This window comes from Haliotis rubra, unplaced genomic scaffold (assembly GCF_003918875.1).
Source record: "Haliotis rubra isolate DU_JTF1 unplaced genomic scaffold, ASM391887v1 Scf1989, whole genome shotgun sequence".
Classification (NCBI taxonomy): Eukaryota; Metazoa; Mollusca; class Gastropoda; order Lepetellida; family Haliotidae; genus Haliotis; species Haliotis rubra.
In genome coordinates, this window is record NW_025765990.1 from 35555 (window position 1) to 58817 (window position 23263).

General features: G+C 38.9%; 2 protein-coding genes across 7 annotated transcripts; both read left to right on the top strand.

Annotated features, from left to right (window-relative positions):
- The first annotated feature begins 2874 nt into the window (after positions 1-2874).
- On the top strand, positions 2875-14969 carry LOC124275122. 2 transcript variants are annotated; one of them, XM_046710604.1, is made up of 7 exons: positions 2875-3010; positions 3307-4566; positions 4655-4738; positions 5333-5901; positions 6531-6702; positions 10009-10048; positions 13988-14969. In XM_046710604.1, exons 2-7 carry the CDS (start codon positions 4407-4409, stop codon positions 14880-14882), a joined length of 1920 nt encoding a protein of 639 aa, XP_046566560.1. In that variant the 5' UTR covers positions 2875-3010; positions 3307-4406; the 3' UTR covers positions 14883-14969. The 2 variants fall into 2 exon arrangements, with proteins under 2 accessions (XP_046566560.1, XP_046566561.1); XM_046710605.1 differs by lacking the exon at positions 13988-14969 and adding an exon at positions 12229-12328.
- LOC124275123 lies at positions 14356-22691 on the top strand. 5 transcript variants are annotated; one of them, XM_046710610.1, is made up of 7 exons: positions 14356-14459; positions 15240-15300; positions 15850-15945; positions 16338-16433; positions 18935-18995; positions 19497-19565; positions 21967-22691. In XM_046710610.1, the coding sequence occupies exons 2-7, from the start codon at positions 15271-15273 to the stop codon at positions 22617-22619; spliced, it is 1005 nt and encodes a 334-aa protein (XP_046566566.1). In that variant the 5' UTR covers positions 14356-14459; positions 15240-15270; the 3' UTR covers positions 22620-22691. The 5 variants fall into 5 exon arrangements, with proteins under 5 accessions (XP_046566566.1, XP_046566562.1, XP_046566563.1 ...); XM_046710606.1 differs by lacking the exon at positions 14356-14459 and adding an exon at positions 14880-15023 and having other exon boundaries at positions 15242-15300; XM_046710607.1 differs by lacking the exons at positions 14356-14459; positions 16338-16433 and adding an exon at positions 14880-15023 and having other exon boundaries at positions 15242-15300.
- The last annotated feature ends 572 nt before the right edge of the window (positions 22692-23263 follow it).

The following is a 23263-nucleotide window of genomic DNA, read 5'->3' on the forward strand; positions in this document are numbered from 1 at the left end:
GGGCATTCACGGGACACTTCTATTTACTTTATACATCCTGCTCATCGGCGACGTTACCAAGGAACATTCTTTGAACTTCCTGAATAACCTCAAACTGAAACACGAGAAGACAGAACTCGGGTCCATTTGCATTCGAATTGCCAAATGCCAGCGCTCATAATATTGTAGTCACTTTTGATTCAGCAATGACTATGGACACTCACCTCTCACTCGTAGGTGTTTTCATTGCATATGACTACAGCCAAGTTACAGCGATTTCAGAAGCTTGATGCATCGCAAAGATTCATAGAACTGAACACACCACTCCTGCTGTCAAAACCGTGCACTTGCTTCCCGCCAAGATCTTTAAGTTCTGTATCATCACCAATTACTTCATCGAGAATGATGAACCCGTGAAGATCCGGGTTACAATTGGTCTTTAGCAACTCAGGCTGCTCGACTAACTATCTTAGAGGCGACTAGGGATAGGGTGGTCAGACTCGCTGACTTGGTTGACACATCTCATTGTATTCAAGTTGCGTAGAATGAATGCTCATGCAGTTGATCACTTGATTGTCTGGTCCAGGCTCGATTATTTTGAGACCGCCGCCAATATTGCTGAGTGCAGCGTTCAATAACAGCCAAACCAAAACTCAACAATGATAACTACCCTTCATACCTTAAAAACTTGATCTCCTTGTAATCATTTGAACCTGCACTTCGATCCTGGTGCAGTACTTAATCGACCCGTGAAGATCAAGGTTAGAATTGGACTTCGGCAACCCATGCTTGTCGTAAGGGGAGACCAACGAGATCGGGTGGTCAAACTCGATCGCCTCCGGATTGCTCATGTTGTTGATCACTGGATTGTCTGGTCCAGACTCCATTATTTACAAACAACCAAAGTATAGCTGGAATATCGTTGAACCGTCCAATCAACCAAACCCTTCTTACCCAGCCTTTGTCTACTTCTACGATGTCTGTGTCTCCTCAGTTTGCAGTCCCCACTTATGCAACTCACTGCCAAATACCATTTCAAGTCTCTCCTTAAAACATCACTTCCGCTCAGCATTTGACCTTGACTTTCAGGATTGTGTGTTTATTTTGTGCATAGATTTAACTTTGAATGTCATTGCGCCAATGAGAACCACGATGGATACTTGGCGCTTAAGAAATCAATTATTATATATTATAGAACATTGTTCTTATCATAGTTGATATCAGTTTTGAAACAGAACAGGAAGAATGTAGATTGAGTAAAGATATACTTATTTAGAGAACTCGTTTCTAGTTGATCACACAGAACTGCACACAGAAAAAATATAGGTGCAGTCAACGATGAGGGCTCCTCGGCTTCAATTCTATCTGTTTGTATCTGAGGGCTAGAATTCATCGTACAAAACGGAGCAGATTTTGACAGGCGAGCGGATATTCCAAATACAGCAGGGGTCGCAGGGGTGATGTACCTTTTAAGAAGTTTCGGAGAAGAAATAGTTCCCTCTTTAAAAGGCTGTATCTCAGTTGTTCGTGGGTCTACGGTCAAAATGTATCGGCCATAAAATGTCCGAGTCCCGTGCTGGGATTCGAACCACGGACGCCTTGTCCACATGACCAAAGAGGTTAACCCCGTCAGCAAGCTGACAAGGTAAGGATGTCATCTGTGGGATGACTCCACGCCCTGCTACATACTCCCCCGTCAACAGAAGGCACGTCTCGAGACGCATAGTTGTGTTCTGAGACTTATTTTGCTCAAATTTGATATGATATTGGGCGCCAATGTAGCGGCCATACAATTGCCGAGTCCCGTGCTGGGATTCGAACCACGGACCTTCTGATCCGAAGTCGGACGCCTTGTCCACATGACCAAAGAGGTTAACCCAGTCCGCAAGCTGACAAGGTAAGGATGTCATCTGTGGGATGCTACAAAAACAATTAGTGTTCTGGAATCACCAAGCCTTCATCTACCATAAGGGCACTTTTTGTGCTGAATTTGCACATTTTGGGAGCAAACTACTCAGAAAACTGCTGAAAAACATGGCCCAAAACTGAAAACAAAAATAACTGCCAAACGGTATGTTTTAGCGACTTGACCCGTTCAGGGAAAATGTGTTGGGAATTCGATTGTGCATATGTACAAGAGATTTGGAAGTGTTGGAACAATTAGTTATTGAGATATTTGCTGTCAAACTTTGAAATTTTGGAATTAATTTTGAATTATCTCCCTTTTGCAATTGGGCCTGGAGCCTAGAAATTTTTAAGGGGAATATCTACACCTCGGTGCACATCTGTGGTTTTTGTAAGCGATTTGGAGCATTGGTTTAGGAGTTGTTTGGTAGAAAAATCGGCGGAATAATAAATAATAATAATAATAATCCGAACGAGGCAAGGAGACCTAATTATCCTCACTTTTAAAATGTTATTGGGGACAACATTTACGCTATTTCTTATTGCGTCAGGTGCAGCTATATTATCATAACACAAAAATGGATTATATTTAAAAGCAGCTTGTTCCTCCAGTTATTCTCGTGTATACATTTCTCACATGCAAGAAGCCGTATGTATTCCTATATAATAATATAATATGAGCTCGGTTCTGTGTGGTCACTAAAATAGAACAAGAGATGATTGAAAGAGTTTAGTCAATATACTCTTCCTGACATAGATATCGGGTAGATATTAAAACTAGGATCCATAGGAATAGGAAAAGGCAAAAGAGAAACTGAAAGGAGTCCTAAATCTATAAAGATTACTCACTTTCAAAAGGCTTCCTGATGACAATTTATAAATCTGTGTAAATATGATCGTGAAATTTGAAGTGTAGTAAATCTTTGATATTTTTTTTCTTATGTCTGCCACACATCCCACCGTGAAAATAAGATATCACGTCATATGCTTATATTTCTTTCTTTGCATGTTTTCAGGATTTAGAGTGATTGACCGGTTAACGTTACACAAGTGGATCATTGATGTCCTCAGTATGATGATGATGTCATGTCATCCTGTAGTTCAGAACCCGCTAAGACGTATACAGGTAATAATATTAGTTTCTACTTAATATTCGGTATCATATAAATACGATTTGGTTTCACAGGTTAAAGATAATGGTTTGAATTAACGTGTTCGTCTTTCCAAATTAGTCAGGCTTTAGCAATAAGGGTACACTGTGTGTCACATAAATAATATCTGGTGCGTAATAACCAATTTGACACTTCTGACCAGGATTTCCATAACTAAACATGTACTGTTTTAAAGATTGCATTTGTAATGCATGTTTTAGTATGCTATGTATTCTTCCAAATATGTTCCCGGTCATTTATACATTTCCAGATGGGTGCCCAAAATGTGAGGCAGCTGGACAATATTACACGTCAGAATACAACAATGTCAACATAATTATTCTTCACACAACGCGAACAATCATTTGTGCTGGAAAGAAATCTGGGCAACTTTTAGAAAAAAAGAAGAAAACTCTTGACAGACTCGGGAAGATAGTCTCAGCTTGGAGGAACAGCGGAGGAGGCCAAGTTCTGATTCATGTAGAGGGTCAACTGTCCGAGGACAGGTGTCTGGAACAGTTTGATGAGTTCATTACCAAGATTCTGTCTGATCTCCTTGATGACGGAGAATTATACGTGGACGCATACAGGCGGGAGTGGCTCTCGGCAATTCATGAGTTTCAAGGCAATACTGACTTCATTCTAGTAAACGTGAAAGAAACGAATGGTGTAGCTACTGTGGATTTTAACACGAAAGCAAAGAATGACATTGAAAACCTGCCAGTAACTTCCGCCAGTTTGGCTAAGTGCATGAGTAATAGGGAGACTTACAAAGATACACAGAAACCCAAAACAAACGGTTTATGTGAAAATATTCAAAATCTCCATGAAAGCAGAAATACTGAGGTCAAAAGTTTCCATGTTGACAAATTAAAAAATCAAAGAGCAAGGGAAGTATCGAAAAGTCCGTCAGATTTAGTGCACTTTATATGGCATGATCTCAAACTTAAAGATAACCTGACCTCTATGTCAAAGGTTGAGGGAGGAGGATCATACTATGTTGGGATAAGTGAATATGCTCTGGAGTTTGAAGGTTATAGAACCAAACTTCTTAATATTGACGGGTTTCCCATCAATTTCCCGGAATCTGAGATCATCAATGCCATTAAATGTAAACTTCAAAGTGACACAATAGCCTTACAAAAAGGGAATTTCTGTAGTGTTCCTGACGATTTGATTGAAGTGAGGTTACATCCAATTCCTTGCAAAAAGGGACGTGTACTTGAGGTAGCTGTGCGTTGGTATGATGGTATCATCTTCAATGACAAGGACGGACCGAGGGCGTATGAAGTAAGGAACAATACTATACATCGCATGGACAAGGAAGCCTGGTTAGAGCGATTTCAAGCCACGCAGACATAGACGTTCACCATGGAAGATCATTTAGAGCTTCCCGGAAGGACGATCGACAGCGACTCCAGTGATGACTCCAGTGTCCCAAGCAGGTACAGCTCAGAGGGAGATATTCCATTACCGACTTTTGATGACCTGTCTGGCCCTGATGATCCCGCACCAGGATTCAAGACTTCTGGTGAGGCTTTATTGTTACTGATGTGATTTGCAATAATTACCTTACTTTTCACTATGTATAATTTAACCATTTGATGTACCTGTTTCAGGTGATATGTACCGGCCAAGTATTGTCTCTGCAACGGAACAAAGAGAGATACAAAGAATACTGTCAGTCGAATCAACACAATCATGTACGTACAAGAAGATGTTTTGTTTCACAGTGTTGTCCAAAATGTTTATAAGTGTGTTTTAGTCTATGTACAGTAAGACACTAATGGGATAATTAGATACATTTCTGTATATCTCTGTATATATATGTGTGTGTGTGCGTGCGTGCGTGCTTGCGTGTGATATTTGCCCTAAATTAAGTTGTCTTATAATTGTATCCCATGTACACTGTCTCCGAGTCAAAAAGACATTGTTTGTGAATATTTATCATTAGTATCTCTTTCAGCAGAATCACAAATAAAAAGCTTTCAAGAAAATTATTACACCTTCCTTTTTTTCAAATTTCAGTTTTCAAGCTATTTTTGTAAAGACATAAGTGGCAAACCCTTAAAGATCTGCGTTAGAATTCAGAAACACACGCTTGTAGTAAGACGTCAACTAACGGCAATAGGTGGTGAGGCTTGCTGACTTGGTTGGTACAGACATTCGCGGTATATCTGGAATATGGAGTTCGGTGTTAAACATCAAACAAACAAACAAAACCAATCCGGTAGTGATCACCAGCGAAATATGAGCATGTGTGACTCCATTAATTATACTACTTTGTTTTGTTTCAGTCTTCGGCATTTTCCCGGCCCATATTGATGCCACACTCAACACATACCATGGCCACATTGTACAGCGACTGAGAGACCTACCAGACAGAGACTGTACAGTCATCATCGCAGGAGGCAGCTTACTGAAGATGATAGATCCATCCTGGGAGGGGCGAGTACCTTCATCTGTCCTGTGTGACGTATGTGTGTTCTCCCCAACACAGCCTGTTATGGTGCTGACGTTCACAGGCAAAGATGGGAACAACAAGACGATCACTAAATACAACACCAACTTAGCGACGTTGATTATTAAACATGTGAAGAAGGATACGAATCTTGATTTCAATCTTATCCACGTCACAGTAGACAACCTTGTAAGTCAGGAAAAACACAGTTTCCTGACAAAGATCAACAAACGTGAGAATTCAACCAAATCCATCTATTTTCCCACCGAACTGCATATGGGCAAGGACAAGTGTACAACTGTAATGACGTCCTTCCTGAAACATCTGTCCAAGGACACTGAGTCCGACAGGCTTTCCCCATCTTTGGAGGATACAGCACATGCGCCAGCCATACCCAAACAAGATGTATGTACACATTTTGTGTTTTTAGGCAAATTAACCAGATGAATTGCAATGATTTTAGGAAAGAAAGTAGCAGTCCTCATATATCGTTTCGATGACATAAGGAAATTAAGATAGAAAGGGGATGTTTATCACTCGAGTGGTTTTGGTATAGCACAAATTCTCATTTTGGACTGAACATAGCACTTGTTCATAAAACAGGATAGACATCACCTTAAAACACGTTTTGCGATATCCTTGTCATACAATACCATAATTAAATTACTTAACGCAAAAAGTCTTGCTCATAGTCGTTATTATGTAATGCGCACATGAATATTTACACGTTACCAGCTCAGTGAACAGTTTCAGACACTTTTCACACAGTGCCACCAATAATATAGTTCCAAGTAAAATCTGTATTTTGATTAAACAGTGGTGTAGCTGCCATAATAGTTAAGTCCATGAAACGCAGTAAAAGGAAGGAATCTACAGGTCAGCAAACGGAATAGGTGTAATTATCAAATGATGGCTTTTTGAGTACTATCCAACATGGAAACCGAACAATCATGATACACGACACATTGTGCTTGTCCTCCGCATCCAGACTTTGTCTTCCTCCTTCTACAGAATTGTTTCTTTTCTATTTAAAGGCAGCGGGTGAATTACAACAACAAATACATACAAGGGAGGCCGGTGATGAGGCCATATATCTACGTCACGAAATGCAAACAACTCTACTGAAATATCTGTCGGCTCAGCAGGAAAAACTGGAGGATGAATCATCCCCACAGTTTCTGAATACAAGCCAAGACAAACCTTCTGGTAAATATTAACTTTTGCCACATCTACATAAATATGTATGGCTCCGTAAAGTTGTGTAGTCCTTTAACATTTGATGTTTTACGTAAACGTCTTCATGTTCTTTCTAAGTGAGTGAGTTAATATCTAACGTCACATCGGCAATATTTCAGCCATATCGTGACGAGAACATGTTGTTTTTATTTCACACCTGAATTATATTGATTTGACAAAAGAGCAGAAACGGTGGCAGTTGCAGTCCGCCTAAACAATTTAAAACAATTATTAGCATTTGTAACAGATCACACATTACCTCATTCCGGGGCACACAGTTTGTCACAATTGGATCTGACTAGGTATTGTGTTATCTCCAATAGAAATTAATTGTGTTGGGATGGAAAATCATGTTATAACAACTAATGCCAAGAGAGTGCTCAGCTCACAAATCAGTTTTAGTTTTGTAAGCATTGTTTTCTCAGCGGCAAAACACAAATTAAGGTAACCTAACAGCTGCGATAAGTATTGTCGCTGAAGCTGAACTAACCAACCTAAACTCTAAACACATGGGTGTAACGTGTCCATTCTGTCATCCCAAATCAAAACACGTGAAAATGATATGTGATTGTCTACGTATACTGGGAATTAAAATCTATGGTGCGGAAATCTTTCATTATCATTTAATTTACTGTTACCATACGTTGGGACTTGCTTCTAATTCTTCTAAACAGGTTTCTGTTGGATGAACATATGTTTTTGTAAATATCTGATTTCTTTGTCGATGTATATACTGTCTTGTCGGTCAGCCTTCCAGTTTAGCTAGTTTCTAAATCGACAAATGTTTGCCTCGAGTTCCACAGAGCTATTCTGTTTAATTGTTCCACCAGCATTCTGTCAATTGTGTATTTCAACGAATGAGCATTCTGTCAATGCAAATACTTCTGCCTTCAATTAAAGTATACATATGTTGAGTGTATTGAAAGTCGCATCGGTGGGCATTAGCTTTTGATTTACTAAGGTTAAGATCATTATGTGGAAATGTTTCTTTTGTCGTTGCATTCTCTCTTTTCTCACTTATAATAGGTATTTGTGTACCTCAAAATAGGTCTTCATACGGAAGCGTAGTAGGGCCACCGTGAAAAAAAACATTGGCCTCACTCTCTCCTACATAGGACATAATATCTTCTACGTAGTACTTAATATCCCCTACGTAAGACATACTTTCTTCTTTATATCTCCTACTATGATAAATATGTATTAATATCTGTGTATATATATATACAACTAATTGATAAGACTCCTGCAGTTATGTGGATATTATTAAGTCGAGCAACCACGTCATGACGTGATAATAATTCCTTCCATGTTTTTAATATTACATTTTATGTCTACTTAGAGGCTAGTAATGGCTAGAAAATATTTACATATCGAATCGGGGTACTGAGTGACGCTTAATGTTGTAATTACGATCGTTGACATACGCATGCCAATCGTAGCAATTGACTTATTGCAGAAAATGTTCCCTTTTTAAGGTTCGGATTATGAAGTATGGGTATTAATTTGAGAAATGTTTATGCAGGACATTAGATAGCAGAAATGTGAGTCAGTGAATAGTCATGACACTAACGCAGTGTTGCTGTGCAGCGTTATTGTGTATGTGTGTTACGTTAGGGTGATGTGAACCTTCTATTGATAAGTGCAGTTATGGCACATTTGCTATGGTTATGTTTGATCTATCATCCATGCATCTATTCATACACAGAGGGAGAGAGAGGGGATGAGGTTATGATATGAAACTCTGGTAATAACACGTTCTCCGCAAGTTGTTGCTTGGCTTCAGATGGGGCTATGTTTGATCGGATAAATCGCTCGTTGTTTGGGATTTGTTTGTTCGTGATCGTTTACAGGTTGACTTGTCTGGGTGGAAAAGTGTTGAGTGCGGCGTAAAACAATTCGAAATTCAAAAAGGCAAAGAATTGTCATTCTAGTTATTTGTAAACCGCTGTAACACAAAAACCATATATTGGCCAAAGAGCAATGTCACCCGCATCACTCGCCTACCGACCGGATACACTTGAAGTCCTCTTGGACCACAAGCACAGGTTACTGGGGTCTAGTTCTTACACAGAATCTCCATGATGTGAAATGCCACAAACTTTACAAGCTGTAATATTTATTCACAAAAAAGATGGTAACGTTGTCTTTTACCTTGGAGGAAGGTTAGGGAGAATATTGTTGACAAACATTTTCTGTGTCGACTTAACTATTACACTCGACCGTCTTCTGAGTCTTGGGAATAAGCATTCATAGATTGCCACCGATAGTCTAACACAGGTCTGTGTACGCAGATTATGACCAATGTGCAACGACCTCTGAAATATCAAACGCTATATGGTACAGTGTGACAAAGTGCAACATATGAACTAACTGGAACGTGTAATAGTAGAGCAAACTGAACGCAAGGCAGTGAGGTACAACAATCGGCCGAACACATGACAGTAATGTGCAACAATAAATTCAACACATGAGTCTAATAGTGAATGAAACAATAGACTCTAATAGTAAATGAAACACGTGATAGTAGACTCTGATAGTAAATGAAACACGTGATAGTAGACTCTAATAGTGAATGAAACACATGGTTGTAGACTCTAATAGCGAATGAAACACATGACTGTATACTCTAACAGTGACTGAAACAGTGAAACAGGGGATTGTTTGCATGTCTGGCTGGGGATTTAAGTCAACCATTTCAAATTAATGCTATTATCTTGTTCACCTCCTACTAAGGAGATATTGCATGTCCGATGTAGGAGATATTAAGTACTCCGTAGGAGATAGTATTACCTACTTAGGAGATATTTAGTACTACGTAGGAGATATTAAATACTAGGTAGGAGATACTATGACCTACGTAGGAGATACTATGTCCTACGTAGGAGATAATGAGACTAAAGATTTTTTCACCGTGGCCCTACTACGCCTCCGTATGGCAACGGATATGACGGTTTTGAAATCTATAATTAACACTTCACACCTGCTGATTGTACCAGTACTTCCAATTGTTATACAAAGTCGAGGAAACCATATTATTAAGACAGACAAAGTATCATAGGGGAAGTAAAACCAAAAGGTTCGAAAAACAATGTTTACCCGGGAAGGATATATATCACAAGGTAATCACACAAATTACAGAATGATATGAATGTCACTCTTGCACATGCTTCAGAATCACTGAATACGTGTGTGGTTTCAAACTTTGATAACATGATTTTAGCCTCACACTGAACATCATTTTGTATTTATTGATGCTTCAATATGCTTCTTTCACAGAACTGCAACATTTGGAAGCTGATGCAAGGACATCGAGCACGTAAGACACGTTTGACTCTTCCATATTGCTATTCAGAAACTAAAAGCCAATAGTTTACAAATGGACATATATACACATACATGAAGGCTACATCTAATGGCAAGGGTGAGGGTGTGAGTGAGTTAAAATCAAAAGTCACATCGGCAGTATTTCAGCCACATCGTGACTAAGAACGTTGTAAATATATAAATGAATAAAATTAAATTTTCATAATACACGTATCTGTCTGCAAAGGACAGTAACAACTATAATATCACAGTTATTAATGTAAAACTAGAACGAAAATCAAAAACAGCTTAACTATGAAAGACAATACAAGATGAAAGTACAGGCTATGGATTGCCAACAACTGAAGGTAGATCCCCACACTAGGGACCATGGGGACTTACAGTTAGTTTGTGAGTGAGTTTGGTTTTACGCCTTTTTTAGCAATATTCCAACAATATCACGGCGGTACAGTGCTAAGGGCAAGGGGAACTAAAAATGGTTATGCACATTTGTACATCACAAATATAGAAGAAATGTTTAAACCATGGGTTATGAGCCACCAGTAACCAACACTTGGTCACCTCACTGGGAAATTACGGTAACTTTGTTTACACAATATCATTGTAAAAAGCACAATCAGTTGTGAACAACAGTACCCCGAGCGCTAATTCCTGTCTTGAACATAATAATTCATAGAACATTACCTCCAGCACTCGGTTGCCGTTTTTCCTGAAGCTTGATGACTTGAATATATTTTTTAAACTGTGTAGTCTATCCACTACACCTTGTGATAGAGCAAACGCTATCGATGGGAGTTCCTCATACATCTTCCTGCGGCTCAAATGTTCATTTTAATGTCCAGTAAATATTGATCTATATATGTAACAGTCTTATGTCAACCTAAGGTTAAAACAAACTAAAATTGTTGGTTTCTTTGGGTTTATTATAGCATATACATTACTGTATATGACAAGAGTAAGACTTCCATTGAATAAACGAAGATGAGCACGCTATTTCTCAGTGTACAGGCAACTATCTACTCTGCGACTGAACAGAATGTAATGGTTGTGTATATATGAAAAGGGAAATCCATAACAAGTTCAGGGACAATATAACCTGTCTGCCCCTTATAAAATATTCATAAAACGCATGTCCCAAGGCACTGGATAAATAAAAGCTGTTTCAACCTCAATTTGGGAAGGGGATCAGAAAAAAACATCAGAAGAGGATTTAAACTTGATTACGTCATCATCATTTACATCGAGGCTTGTAAATGAAATATATCTCATCAAGAAAATGTTACTTGTTGTATGGAACCTTTTAGATAATTCCCAGGTGTTTATTAAGCGGACATAACTCTGTCTGTGCATGTTATTGTATGCCCTGACAAAACGTCGTGGTTTTAGCCTTCTTTGGGTATGGCAGTTGAAATGCTGCTTAGCTAATTAGCTTGTATATTTGCTGATGATCTGTTAACAAGTGTTCCTTTGCAGATTTAGTTGGGCCTAGATGGAATGTTCCAGTTACACTTACCTGCTAAAAATAAGTCTGCGAAATTGTAACAGGTATTCTGTTGTTAACCTATTCTTATTGAAGAACACCATCGTTAACTCACTCATACACCGTTTCAATACATATCTACTATAATCGGTAAAAACAAGAAACAGACCCTTTGTCGCCTTACGCTATAACTTGTGGCATTTTTATTTCTCTCAATCTCCATGAATACCATCCTTTAATAAATTAATAAAAAACCTTGGCAGGTATGTCAATCAGATCTCGAAGTGGTGTCTTTTTCTTCTTTCAGATGTGTGGCATTTCTATTTCTCTCGATTTCCTAGGAAACGATGTAGATTCTGTTTACAGTGATATGTTTGTCCGGACCATATCTGTACAAAAATAATAGGCAATATATTGAACCTGTGCGCATACAAGGTCCAGGGTGTCAGATGGTGCCTTGTGCTACTTGACATGGCAGCAAGTTTGATTTTAACATAGTGTTGTGTTTGTCAGGACCATGTCTCGAAAGAGCAAGACATGTTACATAAAACTGTGCACAAACAAAAAAACATGTTGTCAACTGCCTGTTGCTACTAGGAAATTCAGAATTTGTATTTTTTTAAATTTGATATTGATGTGCACCTGTCATATGTAACGTCACGAATACGTATTCCATGTTACTGCTTTTATAGCTCAATAACTACGCCTGTATGCAGTCAGGCATATTAGAAAGAAATTCTCTCATCAAGCTGGACTTGAAGTAACTGTCAGATGATTTGTTCTTTCAAATATGTGCGGGCTAGGGAATTCGTTATCTTCTGATGAATGTTGTTTAAGTATAAATTTATGTATTTAAATATCTGGAAAGCTATAATTGTTTACCGAGACTGTTGGTGGCTTATTGTCCTCCGAGAAATTATTGTTAGTCCATATCAGACAGGGGATATGATATTTACCACTTTATTAAACGTAGTGTATCTTTTGCTAAGATTGCCAACTACCGCAAACTTAGTCTCTGAAATAATAATTATTTTCACAGCAGCAAATAAACCCATTTGAAATTGAAAATGAGCCCCAATGAGATTAAGAATCCTGAACATGAGGAATTTTTGTCTTGCTATATTTAGGGCTTTAACATTGGCAAGGGGGACAAGACAGTTGGGAAAATAATGTGGTTAAGTGAGTGAGTGAGTTAATATCTAGCGTCACATCGGCTATTTTTCAGCCATATCGTGACGAGAACATATTGGACGCTTATAAACAATATGTATATATTATAACACATGTCGTCAAAGGACAGTGAAACAACTAGATTATCACAGTTAGAATTAAAACTAGCATGTAAAGATAAAACTAATAGCATTATTTAAAAAAATACATAATATAAAAACAGGCTATAGATCACATACAGTACCTAGCTGGATTTACATCATCCCTTCAGCCATTGGTGATTCTAGTCAAAATTAGCCATACATTGAAATAACACATGATCTAAGATTAAATATTCGTGGAATGAAAACACCTTTGAAAGAAATGGGACTTACATACCTTCTCAGGGGGACAAATGTGGTTCAGGGACTGTAAGACAGACTAGCAAAAAGCTTTGCAATCCCACATTGTCACCAGTATAGTGATCCAACTTGCTGACCTGGCCTTTATAAATTTCATAGTTCTGTACTGAGAAACCTTTTTTTATGAATACGTTACATCACTCATACCATTGCACCTTATATTATCCCGTTGTGTCATTTGCACAAAGAAAGATCCTACTGCATGTTGGTTATACGCTAAAGTTTACCCAGAAATCGTACTCAACGTAAATATCTTCAAAGATTTAATGATCAATCAACAAATATCTAATCACAACACAGACGTTGGTTTACATTCTTAAGATAATGCGTAAGGTCGAAATGTATTGCAGTAAATAATATGCCAAAATGCAAACGTCACAGAAGGCACACAAATATCACAATGGAATAGCTTGTATGAGGCACATGATTAGTAATTGAACCTAATAACCAATTATATGGAGTAAGGCAAAAATTGTGCACTGGAGAATAAACTCAGCTGCAAGCCTTATGTCTTTGTAAAAGGTTCCCAAATCGCATGCGGTTTGCATATATATGCATAGATTTTCGATACAAAATGTTTCATAGATATTTGTTATTAATGTTTATGAATTTCAATTTGAAGTAAACTATCACAATAAATAATTACATGACACAAGACTTGACTTATGCAAATTTGAGGACTTGACATGACAATCACGGCGGCACATTATTTTTTCACTGAGACTGTTTGTGACACATTTGACTTAAAAAGTTCAGTCATGAGATATTGGTCATGTTTCAATAAATAAGTTGATATAAAGCACCAGGGTAGCTCTGTAGTATCATATTTTAGTATACACTCAGTGTTCTCATTTGCTCATATAACCTTTCTGTCTTTCAGAAGGGACATTTTCCCGACGTGTTCTGTCTGTCAGCTGCAGTTTACCCTGAAGGACCCCGTCCCCTACCTACTGCCCTGTCTACACGCTGTGTGTGAGACGTGTGTGACATCTGCTGCTGGTGGTGTGATATGCTCTACATGTCAGAGGGACGTCAACCTCACAGACACAAGTCTCCAGAAGGATTCAGTGAGACAGAAAGAAATATTCTACCTGACAGTCAAACATCGCCCCACAGAGCTTCTCTGTACTCATGAAGATGACGGCAACCAGGCTGTGTGTTGGTGTCGAGACTGTGAAAAGTTACTCTGTGAATACTGCCAAAATATGCACAACAGCCTTAAAGTTTTCAGAAACCATGTACTTCAAAACTTCGGCGACATGGTACCGACTGTCTCGAACATTCCACAATTTTGCAACAACCATAAACACGATTCCCTTTATCTCTTCGATAAAAGCTGCCAGATGTTGATCTGTGCGAGATGTAGACTTAACCATCACGCACACCATGATGTTGAGGAGTTGGATGTGGTTGCTGATGCTGTAACAAAACAGCTCCGCCGTTATAAGAATGTTCTATCAACAATACAGGATCGCCAGCAATTATACATACAGAGCGTAAAGCAAGGAAGGGAATCCACTCACAGAACGCACAACACTTGGAAAGAAACGGTTCACCATACTTTCCAGATACTGAGATTACAACTAGATCAAAGTGAGAAGGAATTTCTGATCGATCTTGAGAGTCAAACAAAGGAAGCAAATGCAATACAACATGATCTTCTCACCACTTATGAAGAACATCGGAAGACATGCACAAGGGTATTAGGCTACATCGACAAAGTCCTTCTCTATGGCTCAAAGTTAGGCCTCCTGGCGCTGGAGAGAGACCTGTAAGGGACATGACTCAGACATGCCAAGACACTGCTATACCAGAAACACACATTCCTCCGGCTGTCTGCAACAGCATCGCCTTGTCAAAACTCCGATCCATCTCATCAGGATTTGGCCCCCTCTTGACACGTCAATATGTTAAAGGTATGCTTGCTGGGGAAAAAACAACAACTAGTTGTTTGTATAATTAAGGCATGTGTACAGCTAGTATATGAAGTGGTGTGCATTGTATTAAGATCTCCTTCACGTGCATCTATAACAACGACTTTGTCTCGTTATAATTCATGCAACTTTGTTAATTAATTAATATATCCATCGTTTTGATAAACCGTCTGATTCATGTCTTATTCGAATCTTTATAGACGCGGATACTCAGACTGATGATGACTTCATGGCCGACATGGAAATGAAACACAAAATGGTGAGTATTGTCAATGGTGGTACATCATGAGACTTACCTGTAAAGTTGTCTCAACATTCATGATTTGTTTCCATCAAGGAGCAACCTGAAATGTTTAGTATTTGTTCTATTATTTTTTGTACGAGCTGATGAACGCCTCATACAGAACTGTATGGCAAAATCAGTAAATGGCTACACAAGATCAAAGAGAACACGGTATAATGTCATATAAAAGCACTAAAGGAGTCAATTCCATGGGTCAGATAAGGAGCAGGCACAATAACATATATCAGTGGATTTCCTCCCCGAACGTCGTTGGACACCGGCAGGTCACAAAAAGTGTCAAGTCTTCATATTGCTTTTTCAAGCGTACAGACAGCCTTCTGGACAAATTTACTGAACTCCCGGAACGATCACCCTTTCATGTTTGTAAACCACAAAGCGGGTAACTCTGCAACATACTTGCGGTAAAACTTGGCAATCAAAGTGCTCGATATTTTCGAATCATAATCACGAAAGCCATGCATCTACTACCCCACAACAACGTGTAGATGAATATATTTATTGCAGGTCATTGCAGAACTGAAGACGAAAAATGACTCCGATGAGAAACGCATTAAGAGACTTACAGACGAGTCCAATGCTGAAATCAGAAGCTTGAAATCGGTTGGTTTCTTAACCTGCATGAACACACATCTTCATATATCTTATTGAACAAAATGTGATCTAAACAATATCATTAAATGTAATCTAAATTTGAAGAGTATTTCAGGTAAAATTTCAATTGACCTTTATTCACACTTCAATATGTTCTTTTTTGTTTTGGGCTCAGTTTCTCGTTTTACCGAGGACACAATTCGACCTAACTTTAAACAGCCCTTTGGACAAATTTACTGAACTCCAGAAACGGTCACCCTTTCATGTGTGTCAAGAACAACTCTGCAGCATACTTGCAGTAAAGCGTGTCCGTCAAGTGCTCGATATTTTCGAATCATGATCACGAAAAAACATGTATCTACTACCTCACAACAATGTGCAGTCAAAGATATTTATTGCAGGTCATTGCAGAACTGAAGACGAAAATTGGTTCCGATGAGAAACGCATAAAAAGACTTACAGACGAGTCCAATGCTGAAATCCGAAGCTTGAAATCGGTTGGTTTCTTAACCTGCATATACTCACATCTTCATATTTCTTATTAAAAAATGTGATCTAAGCAATATCATTAAATGTAATCTCAATATGAAGAATATTTTTAGGTAAAAAGCTCAAATAACCATTCTTCACCTGTCAATATTCTTCCTTTTGTTTCGTGTTAAAGTTCTTTTTTTTTGACTGTGCACACAATTCGTCCTAACATTAATCTCTTTCAAGAAGTCAGAAACACAAACTTAGTACAAACATTTACACCGATTTTATTTAAAACAGGAATAGATGGATCAGTAAGAAAGACAACACAGAACACAGAAATATGATTACAGTGATTACATTTACATCATCAGTGAATGGAAGGAACACGGGGTTACATTGAAAACTCAGTATCGGGTATGTCCACCATTGGCAGCAACACAGGCCATGCACTGACTTCTCATTGATTCAATGAGTCTTTGATTATTGTTCTGGAGGATATCATTCCACACCTGACGCAGTGCATCTTAAATATGTCGACGAACAATATGGCGAACTTGGCGAGGTGTCGTTACACGACGTTGACCCCACAGTCAGGGTAGGGTCTATATACCTATATGGCTTTCTAAGGCTGTTTCTAAGCGTGACACGCCCATGTGATTGACCCTAACGTATTCGATCTCTGGTGGTTCCTGTCTGCTGGTATCTGACCTGTAGACTGAGGATGTCTGAATGGTGGCATTGAAACCGTTGTGCAACAACTCGACTTGACGTGCCAACTTGAAGCATGCCCAAGGCACGTTAAAGTTTCTCCGCTGTCAATCTTGGCATCTCTTTTGATAGTTATGTGTTTTTTAAGAGCCTATCTTTTATAGCCATATTCTGCAAGCTTTTCCAAAACAAAAACATACATTTTCCGTGATGTGCACGCAACTGGTTGTGTTTTGGTGATGCCTCCCACAGAAGAGTTAGGGATGGGTTTGATGAGTTATTCTTTATCAGGCTTTGTCTAGAACATCGTATATACCTCACTCGCTGATGCGGACAAAATTACATCCATTTCACTGGGCCCGAGAAGATCCGGGTTCAAATTGATCTTCAGTAACCAATGCTTGTCGAAAGACGCGACTAACGGGATCAGGTGGTCAGGCTCGCTGACTTGGGTGACACATGCCAAAGGTTCCCAGTTGCGTATATCGATGATCATGATGTTGATCACTGGATTGTCTGGTCCTGATTGGACTATTTACAGACCGCTGCCATATAGCTGAAATATTGCTGAGTGCAGCGTAAAACTAAACTCACTCACTCGGGCTTGCTTTGTTGCCTTCAGGCAATTAAACATTTGTAATGTCCACATCCACTTTAAATCGAAATACTTGAATTCTACAATGATCTTGCTACTGGCGATACAACATCGTCCTCTGTTGCTTACACGGTGGCCGATATGGCTGCTAAAGCAGCACCCAAAAAATATGTGACACCACTTTTTAAACCATACTCTTATTACAAAACCGTAATTAGATCTCTTGCCTCCATGATTTAATGCAAAAGAAGTGGGACACTCAAGTAGGTATCAATAAATTACATCAAATAATGGTTACATTTATTTGGGCTATCAGTCCAGATATGAAGAGATAATGCGGCAATGTCGCATTGGCCACACAAGATATGCACACGATAACATATTAAAAGTTAATTATTGTGGAGTTATCTCCCTTAGACCATAGAGCGCACGCTTGTGGCTGTTTGCAGGCCGCGTGTTACATCCGGGGTTTTTGCATGCTAAATGGCAGCCTCCATCTGGGCAGACACGCGCCAGAGTATAAACCGGGATTGCCTGAATTCAGCCTTGTTAAATAATTCCACAATTCTCATTTAATTTTTAGGTTTCTAAAGGAAATTGAGTCATTTATGAATTTTGGTTTTTTTTACTGTAAGCAATTTTAATTTCTTGGAATGAAAACATAAATTTGTTGGTGGCAATACCGTCATATGGGGTTGAAGTAGCGTAAAATGATTGTCCGCTGAGAGTGTATGTGACATGCTTTTAATCACTGTAGCCCGTTTTTATATTTTATTTTATTTCTGTAGTGATACATTTTTGTTATATTATGCTGGTCGTAAACCAAATATGTGTCACTCTAGTGTTATATTATAAATATAATTAGGTTTAATGTATAGATTGTTCTCGTCACAGTATGGCTGAAATATGTCCAATGTTAAGGTAAATATTAACTCACTGACTCACTCGTTTTTGACACAGATGTAAATGTTCCTTAACCCATTTGTGAAGGCACACATGCGAACATGTTCTGGAAAGACTGCCTTTGTAGGACATGTTATCGTATCCTAAGTGTTTACATCGATGCTCATGCTGTTGATCATTGGATTATCTAGTCCAGACTCGATTATTTACAGACCACCACCATGCAGCTGGGCATATTGCTGAGCGCGGCGTAAAACTAACCTCACTCACATCTTGTGAGACAGTTCATGATAAGTAAATAGTTTGCTATGTTTTCAGCGCATTGAAGAGAAAGAACTCATCGAGAAGAGAGCGCCAACAACCATGGACTTCTTGCTAGGTAAGTTAGCATTAGCTCAACCATCCCCAATCACATATCTAAAAATCAATCCGACTACTAAACTGTTGTATCAACAAGCCTTTGTCTCCCATCATAATGGTAAAGACATGCAAACTGCGTCTTTCTCCGAATCTGAAATCACTACCTCGGGACAACTGACATTACATGAAACGTGGAGTACTTATTGATACGACACGATTGGACACAAAAAACATTAATCAATATCTTTATTTGAAAATCACAATATAACCTGTGTTGCGTGGTGTGTCGTTATCACATTTTAAAAACTGAAAACAAGACAAGAAAATTAAACGAAATGTCCGATTGTCCAATCTGTAAGTTATGTTTCTTCAAAGCGGTTAAGTGTAGACGAAGGAAAGCTCAACTGGCTGTGCCACATACTAAATCTTACCGTGTTTCACCTTGACGTAACAGATATATAACCATGACGCCCAATGTCTAACATCCACAGTAATTGAGATGCTCATTTTTATGTCACAGGTGTGGCCAGAGAATGTGTTGTTCATGAGCTGAAACCAGGAGCTATAGACAGATCTATGTTTCTGAAGTGTGAGTACATTCATAATCTCCCACTTATACCCCATATTACCATTTGTCAATTCCAGAATATAAGTGGTTAAGTTCGGTCGGTAGAACCACTGGTCTTCGTCTCTCCTAGTTTTATCCACTCAATCAACTGGACACGTGTAAATCATGTGCTGGGAACACTGAAAACACTGCTTGTGATGCAAGGCTATGAAAAGGATACAATATCCATGCCATACCTCCATTTGTATGAAGAATACTATAATAGAACAATAAGACGGCAACATGAACTCACCAACTGAGGCTGTTGCTGTACCCCCGGTTCAGGGAAAGCGGGCACTTGTTGGACAGACCAAAAACAAGGACAACACGGTTGACCACGCCAACGAAAGCCTGCGATCGTTTGGGGGTGTGGGGGGTGTAGAGGCAGTTAGGGACTTAAATTTGCCTGCTGACCTTAGCACGCGGCTTTCCAACTTATAGTCAAATTTGTTACCATAAAAAGGGTACAGTTTTCATGGTCTGCTCCGAAACGACACCTTGCCCATATGGACGATGTCGCTTGTATAACGCGTTGTGGGTGATAATTACAATGGGAATATGAAACAAAATGGCAACACAATCATTAACCTGTTGTGGAAGAATGCAGATTACTCTTCACTCAAAGGGATCTTGATGTAAGTTCGAGTTGCAGGGTAAGAGTTGGTACTCTTGAATGAAGACCAACGCCGGCTTTGATGTGAGCTGTGATTTGCTCCATAAGTTTGTTTGCTGAAATATATATTATATCTTCACCCTGTAGCTTCTACAGGGTGAAGATATAATAATAAACAATAATAATAATAAACAATAATCAATAAAACAGTCATATCACATACTAGTTTAGGACATTACACACAACAGTTACCGATACTGATAACATTTATATATCTGTCACAATATACTCCAACAAGACGTGTAATAAATAAATGCAGTTTTCAGAGAGAACTATACATATTATACTACGACATGAAATGTATCAGCAGCAACATATCACAATAATAATCATGATAGGAAATACATAACTTTCTACACATATTTGGGGCATACATATACGTGAAATATAAACACATTAAAAGGATAAAATACTCACCTGACACAAAATATGTTTACATATATAAAGTTTATAATATAACTATACTTAGATACTAGATCCTAAATATTGCCGATGTGACGTTAAATATTAACTCACTCACTACTAGATCCTACGTGATGTGTTTATAAAGTAACGTTAAACAGAGAGTAGTTGTAGAGCAAAAGGAGAACTCAAGACGTCCGTCAAAATGTCAAAACTCTTGTTTTAAGGTGCCTTTCTTGTGCGACTGTAGGTGGTAGATTATTTAAAATGCACTCATGTTAGTGAGGTACAATAGACAACATTAAGCTTACCAGTAAGAGATCAAGAAATAGCTTGCCCTCTGAATGAAGAAAAAAAACACACCCTGCTCGCCCACACTAAAACAAGAGAGCTCAGATCCAGCTCAGGGTAAATCAAGCTCGAATCAAATACATATTGCTAAAAGCGGCGTAAAACCAAACTCACTCACTCACTCATATCTCGAGTCTGTTGGTGAAAACTTGCCAGCCAGCTAATTAGTTGGGTGTTGTCACTAATCCTCCAGCTTGCGGACCATATCTAAAAGGGATGAACAGTATTTACACAATCAATCAAGAATAACTGTTAATCCCCCTTAGCTGCTGTGTGAATGAGAAGACCTCAATGAAACGCACGTTTCGTGCCCGGAATTTTTTTCCACAACAAGGCGCGTGTGGCCGTTTTGTGATCAAGTATCCAAGTTGCAAGTATTTTCACAGATAACTCCACACTTTGCCGAGCGATTGAATTGGGTCACGTGACACTCCAGCTGCGACAGGTTTGACAAGCAATCAGGAGGTTCCTCGTTATACCGCGTTTATCCGTATATTCCTTATATGACAACGTATAGGAGCAGACACTCCTCTGTTTTTGCCCCTGGTGTGTTTACCCGTTTCCGAGCATCTACCTGTTTGAGTTACCTAGAATTTCATCTTCCAAAATATCTGATAACATAGCGTTATTATCGTCTGTGGATATATTGCTGTTGTTTCTACCTCTCCAATTCACACTCATTTTCATTCTTGACGAGAAATAACCATTGCTTACTGAATCGCTCATCTTTACTCTACATTGAGGTTAAAATATCATCAGATAATCGAATGGTAATATACATGTGTAGTAGATCAAAGCACCCGCCTCACTGCAGCAAAGTGTGTGTGTTACACTATGTGTAATTAATTAGACTACAGTTATTAAAAAATCACTTCGTATACTTATCACTTTATAAATTTATCATTACAACTTGTGTCATGTTTTATTCACAATCCGACTATGTGTCCTATTTTGTAGGTACACCACTGAAGTATGACATGGACAGATTCAATCTCGACAAAGTCCACATCAACACAGAAGGAGACATGGTCAACAGGAAGTCGGACACCAGACCTGTAGGGGAAGGGAGACTGAAGAAGTACTGTGGAACATGCAGTACTGACCCCCTCCCTCAGGATGGTTGTCCCCAGTACTGGGAGGTGGAGAACAGGGTCAGTCTGGACAAACCACTCTCACAGACCAACCTCATCCTGGAGGTTGGAGTATGTAGGGAGGAGCAGAGGGACGCAGATCATTGTATAGATGGACGTCCTTACTCCTACTGTATGACCGTCAACCACTGTACTACACACGGCGGGATATGCAGGAAGATATGGAAGGAGGGGAAGCATGTGCTGTGTCTGCCTGACACTCTCCCCAACACAGCAGGGGCATCACACACACTACATTACGGTGTTGTCTATGATGACGCCAGGAAGAAGATTGTCTTCATTGATGTGAAGGAGAAGAAAGTCATGTCGACGTTAGACAATGTAGACTGTAGTGAACCACTGTGGCCGATGTTCGGGGTTTATAACTCAGATTGGGTCACTGTCAGCATGAGACTTGTAGTGGGCAGCGACATCTACATGACGGAGGAGAAGGCAATGATTGTCAAGGCGCTTTCGTGATGCCGTGGCGTGAGAGAGATTTTGATGGTGGTGGTGATGATGAACAAAATTAGATATGTAGATATTGATTTTTTAAATATCATATACAGACCAGCAAACGCCCACATATCACTACAAAATTACATCTGTGATAGACGGCTTTCAGAATGAAATAACAGCATGAGAAATCCCCGTGCAACCATGTATTCTACTGATGGGCAAAAGCAATTGTCACTGACAATAGTAATATTCAGCATCATATAGATAGTACCTTCCATCAAAAAGGTAATCTGACCAATAGCTGTTCTGCTGTACCATACATATATTTATCATCCAAAACTTTATTCCCCAGGAAATATTGCTTGTGTGAAAGGGTATATATAGGTTATCACGTGAGTGTGTTTTGGGATGGTTCATATCCTGCATTAAGAATAATCATTGTATTTAGCGAGCCTGGCGAGGTGAATACATAGTGTTTATTCCTAATGCAGGTTATGAACCATCCCAAAACACACGAGTGTGATAACCTATTTATCATACAATGTCATTTTTGCTTTATAATTTAAAAAAATGCGATTTCAAATGCCACAAATCATGAAACAAAACTTCGTGGAATGTCTATGACGTCACAAATATGTGCGGAGAAATACGTTACGTCACAAGCT

Coding starts and splice junctions, on each gene's coding strand:
- LOC124275122 (XM_046710604.1), top strand. CDS start 4,407: ATGGAAGATCATTTAGAGCTTCCCGGAAGGACGATCGACAGCGACTCC. Junction 4,567..4,654: donor ACCAGGATTCAAGACTTCTG/GTGAGGCTTTAT, acceptor TACCTGTTTCAG/GTGATATGTACCGGCCAAGT. Junction 4,739..5,332: donor AGTCGAATCAACACAATCAT/GTACGTACAAGA, acceptor GTTTTGTTTCAG/TCTTCGGCATTTTCCCGGCC.
- LOC124275123 (XM_046710606.1), top strand. CDS start 14,888: ATGACTCAGACATGCCAAGACACTGCTATACCAGAAACACACATTCCT. Junction 15,301..15,849: donor TGGAAATGAAACACAAAATG/GTGAGTATTGTC, acceptor TATTTATTGCAG/GTCATTGCAGAACTGAAGAC. Junction 16,434..18,934: donor AAATCCGAAGCTTGAAATCG/GTTGGTTTCTTA, acceptor CTATGTTTTCAG/CGCATTGAAGAGAAAGAACT.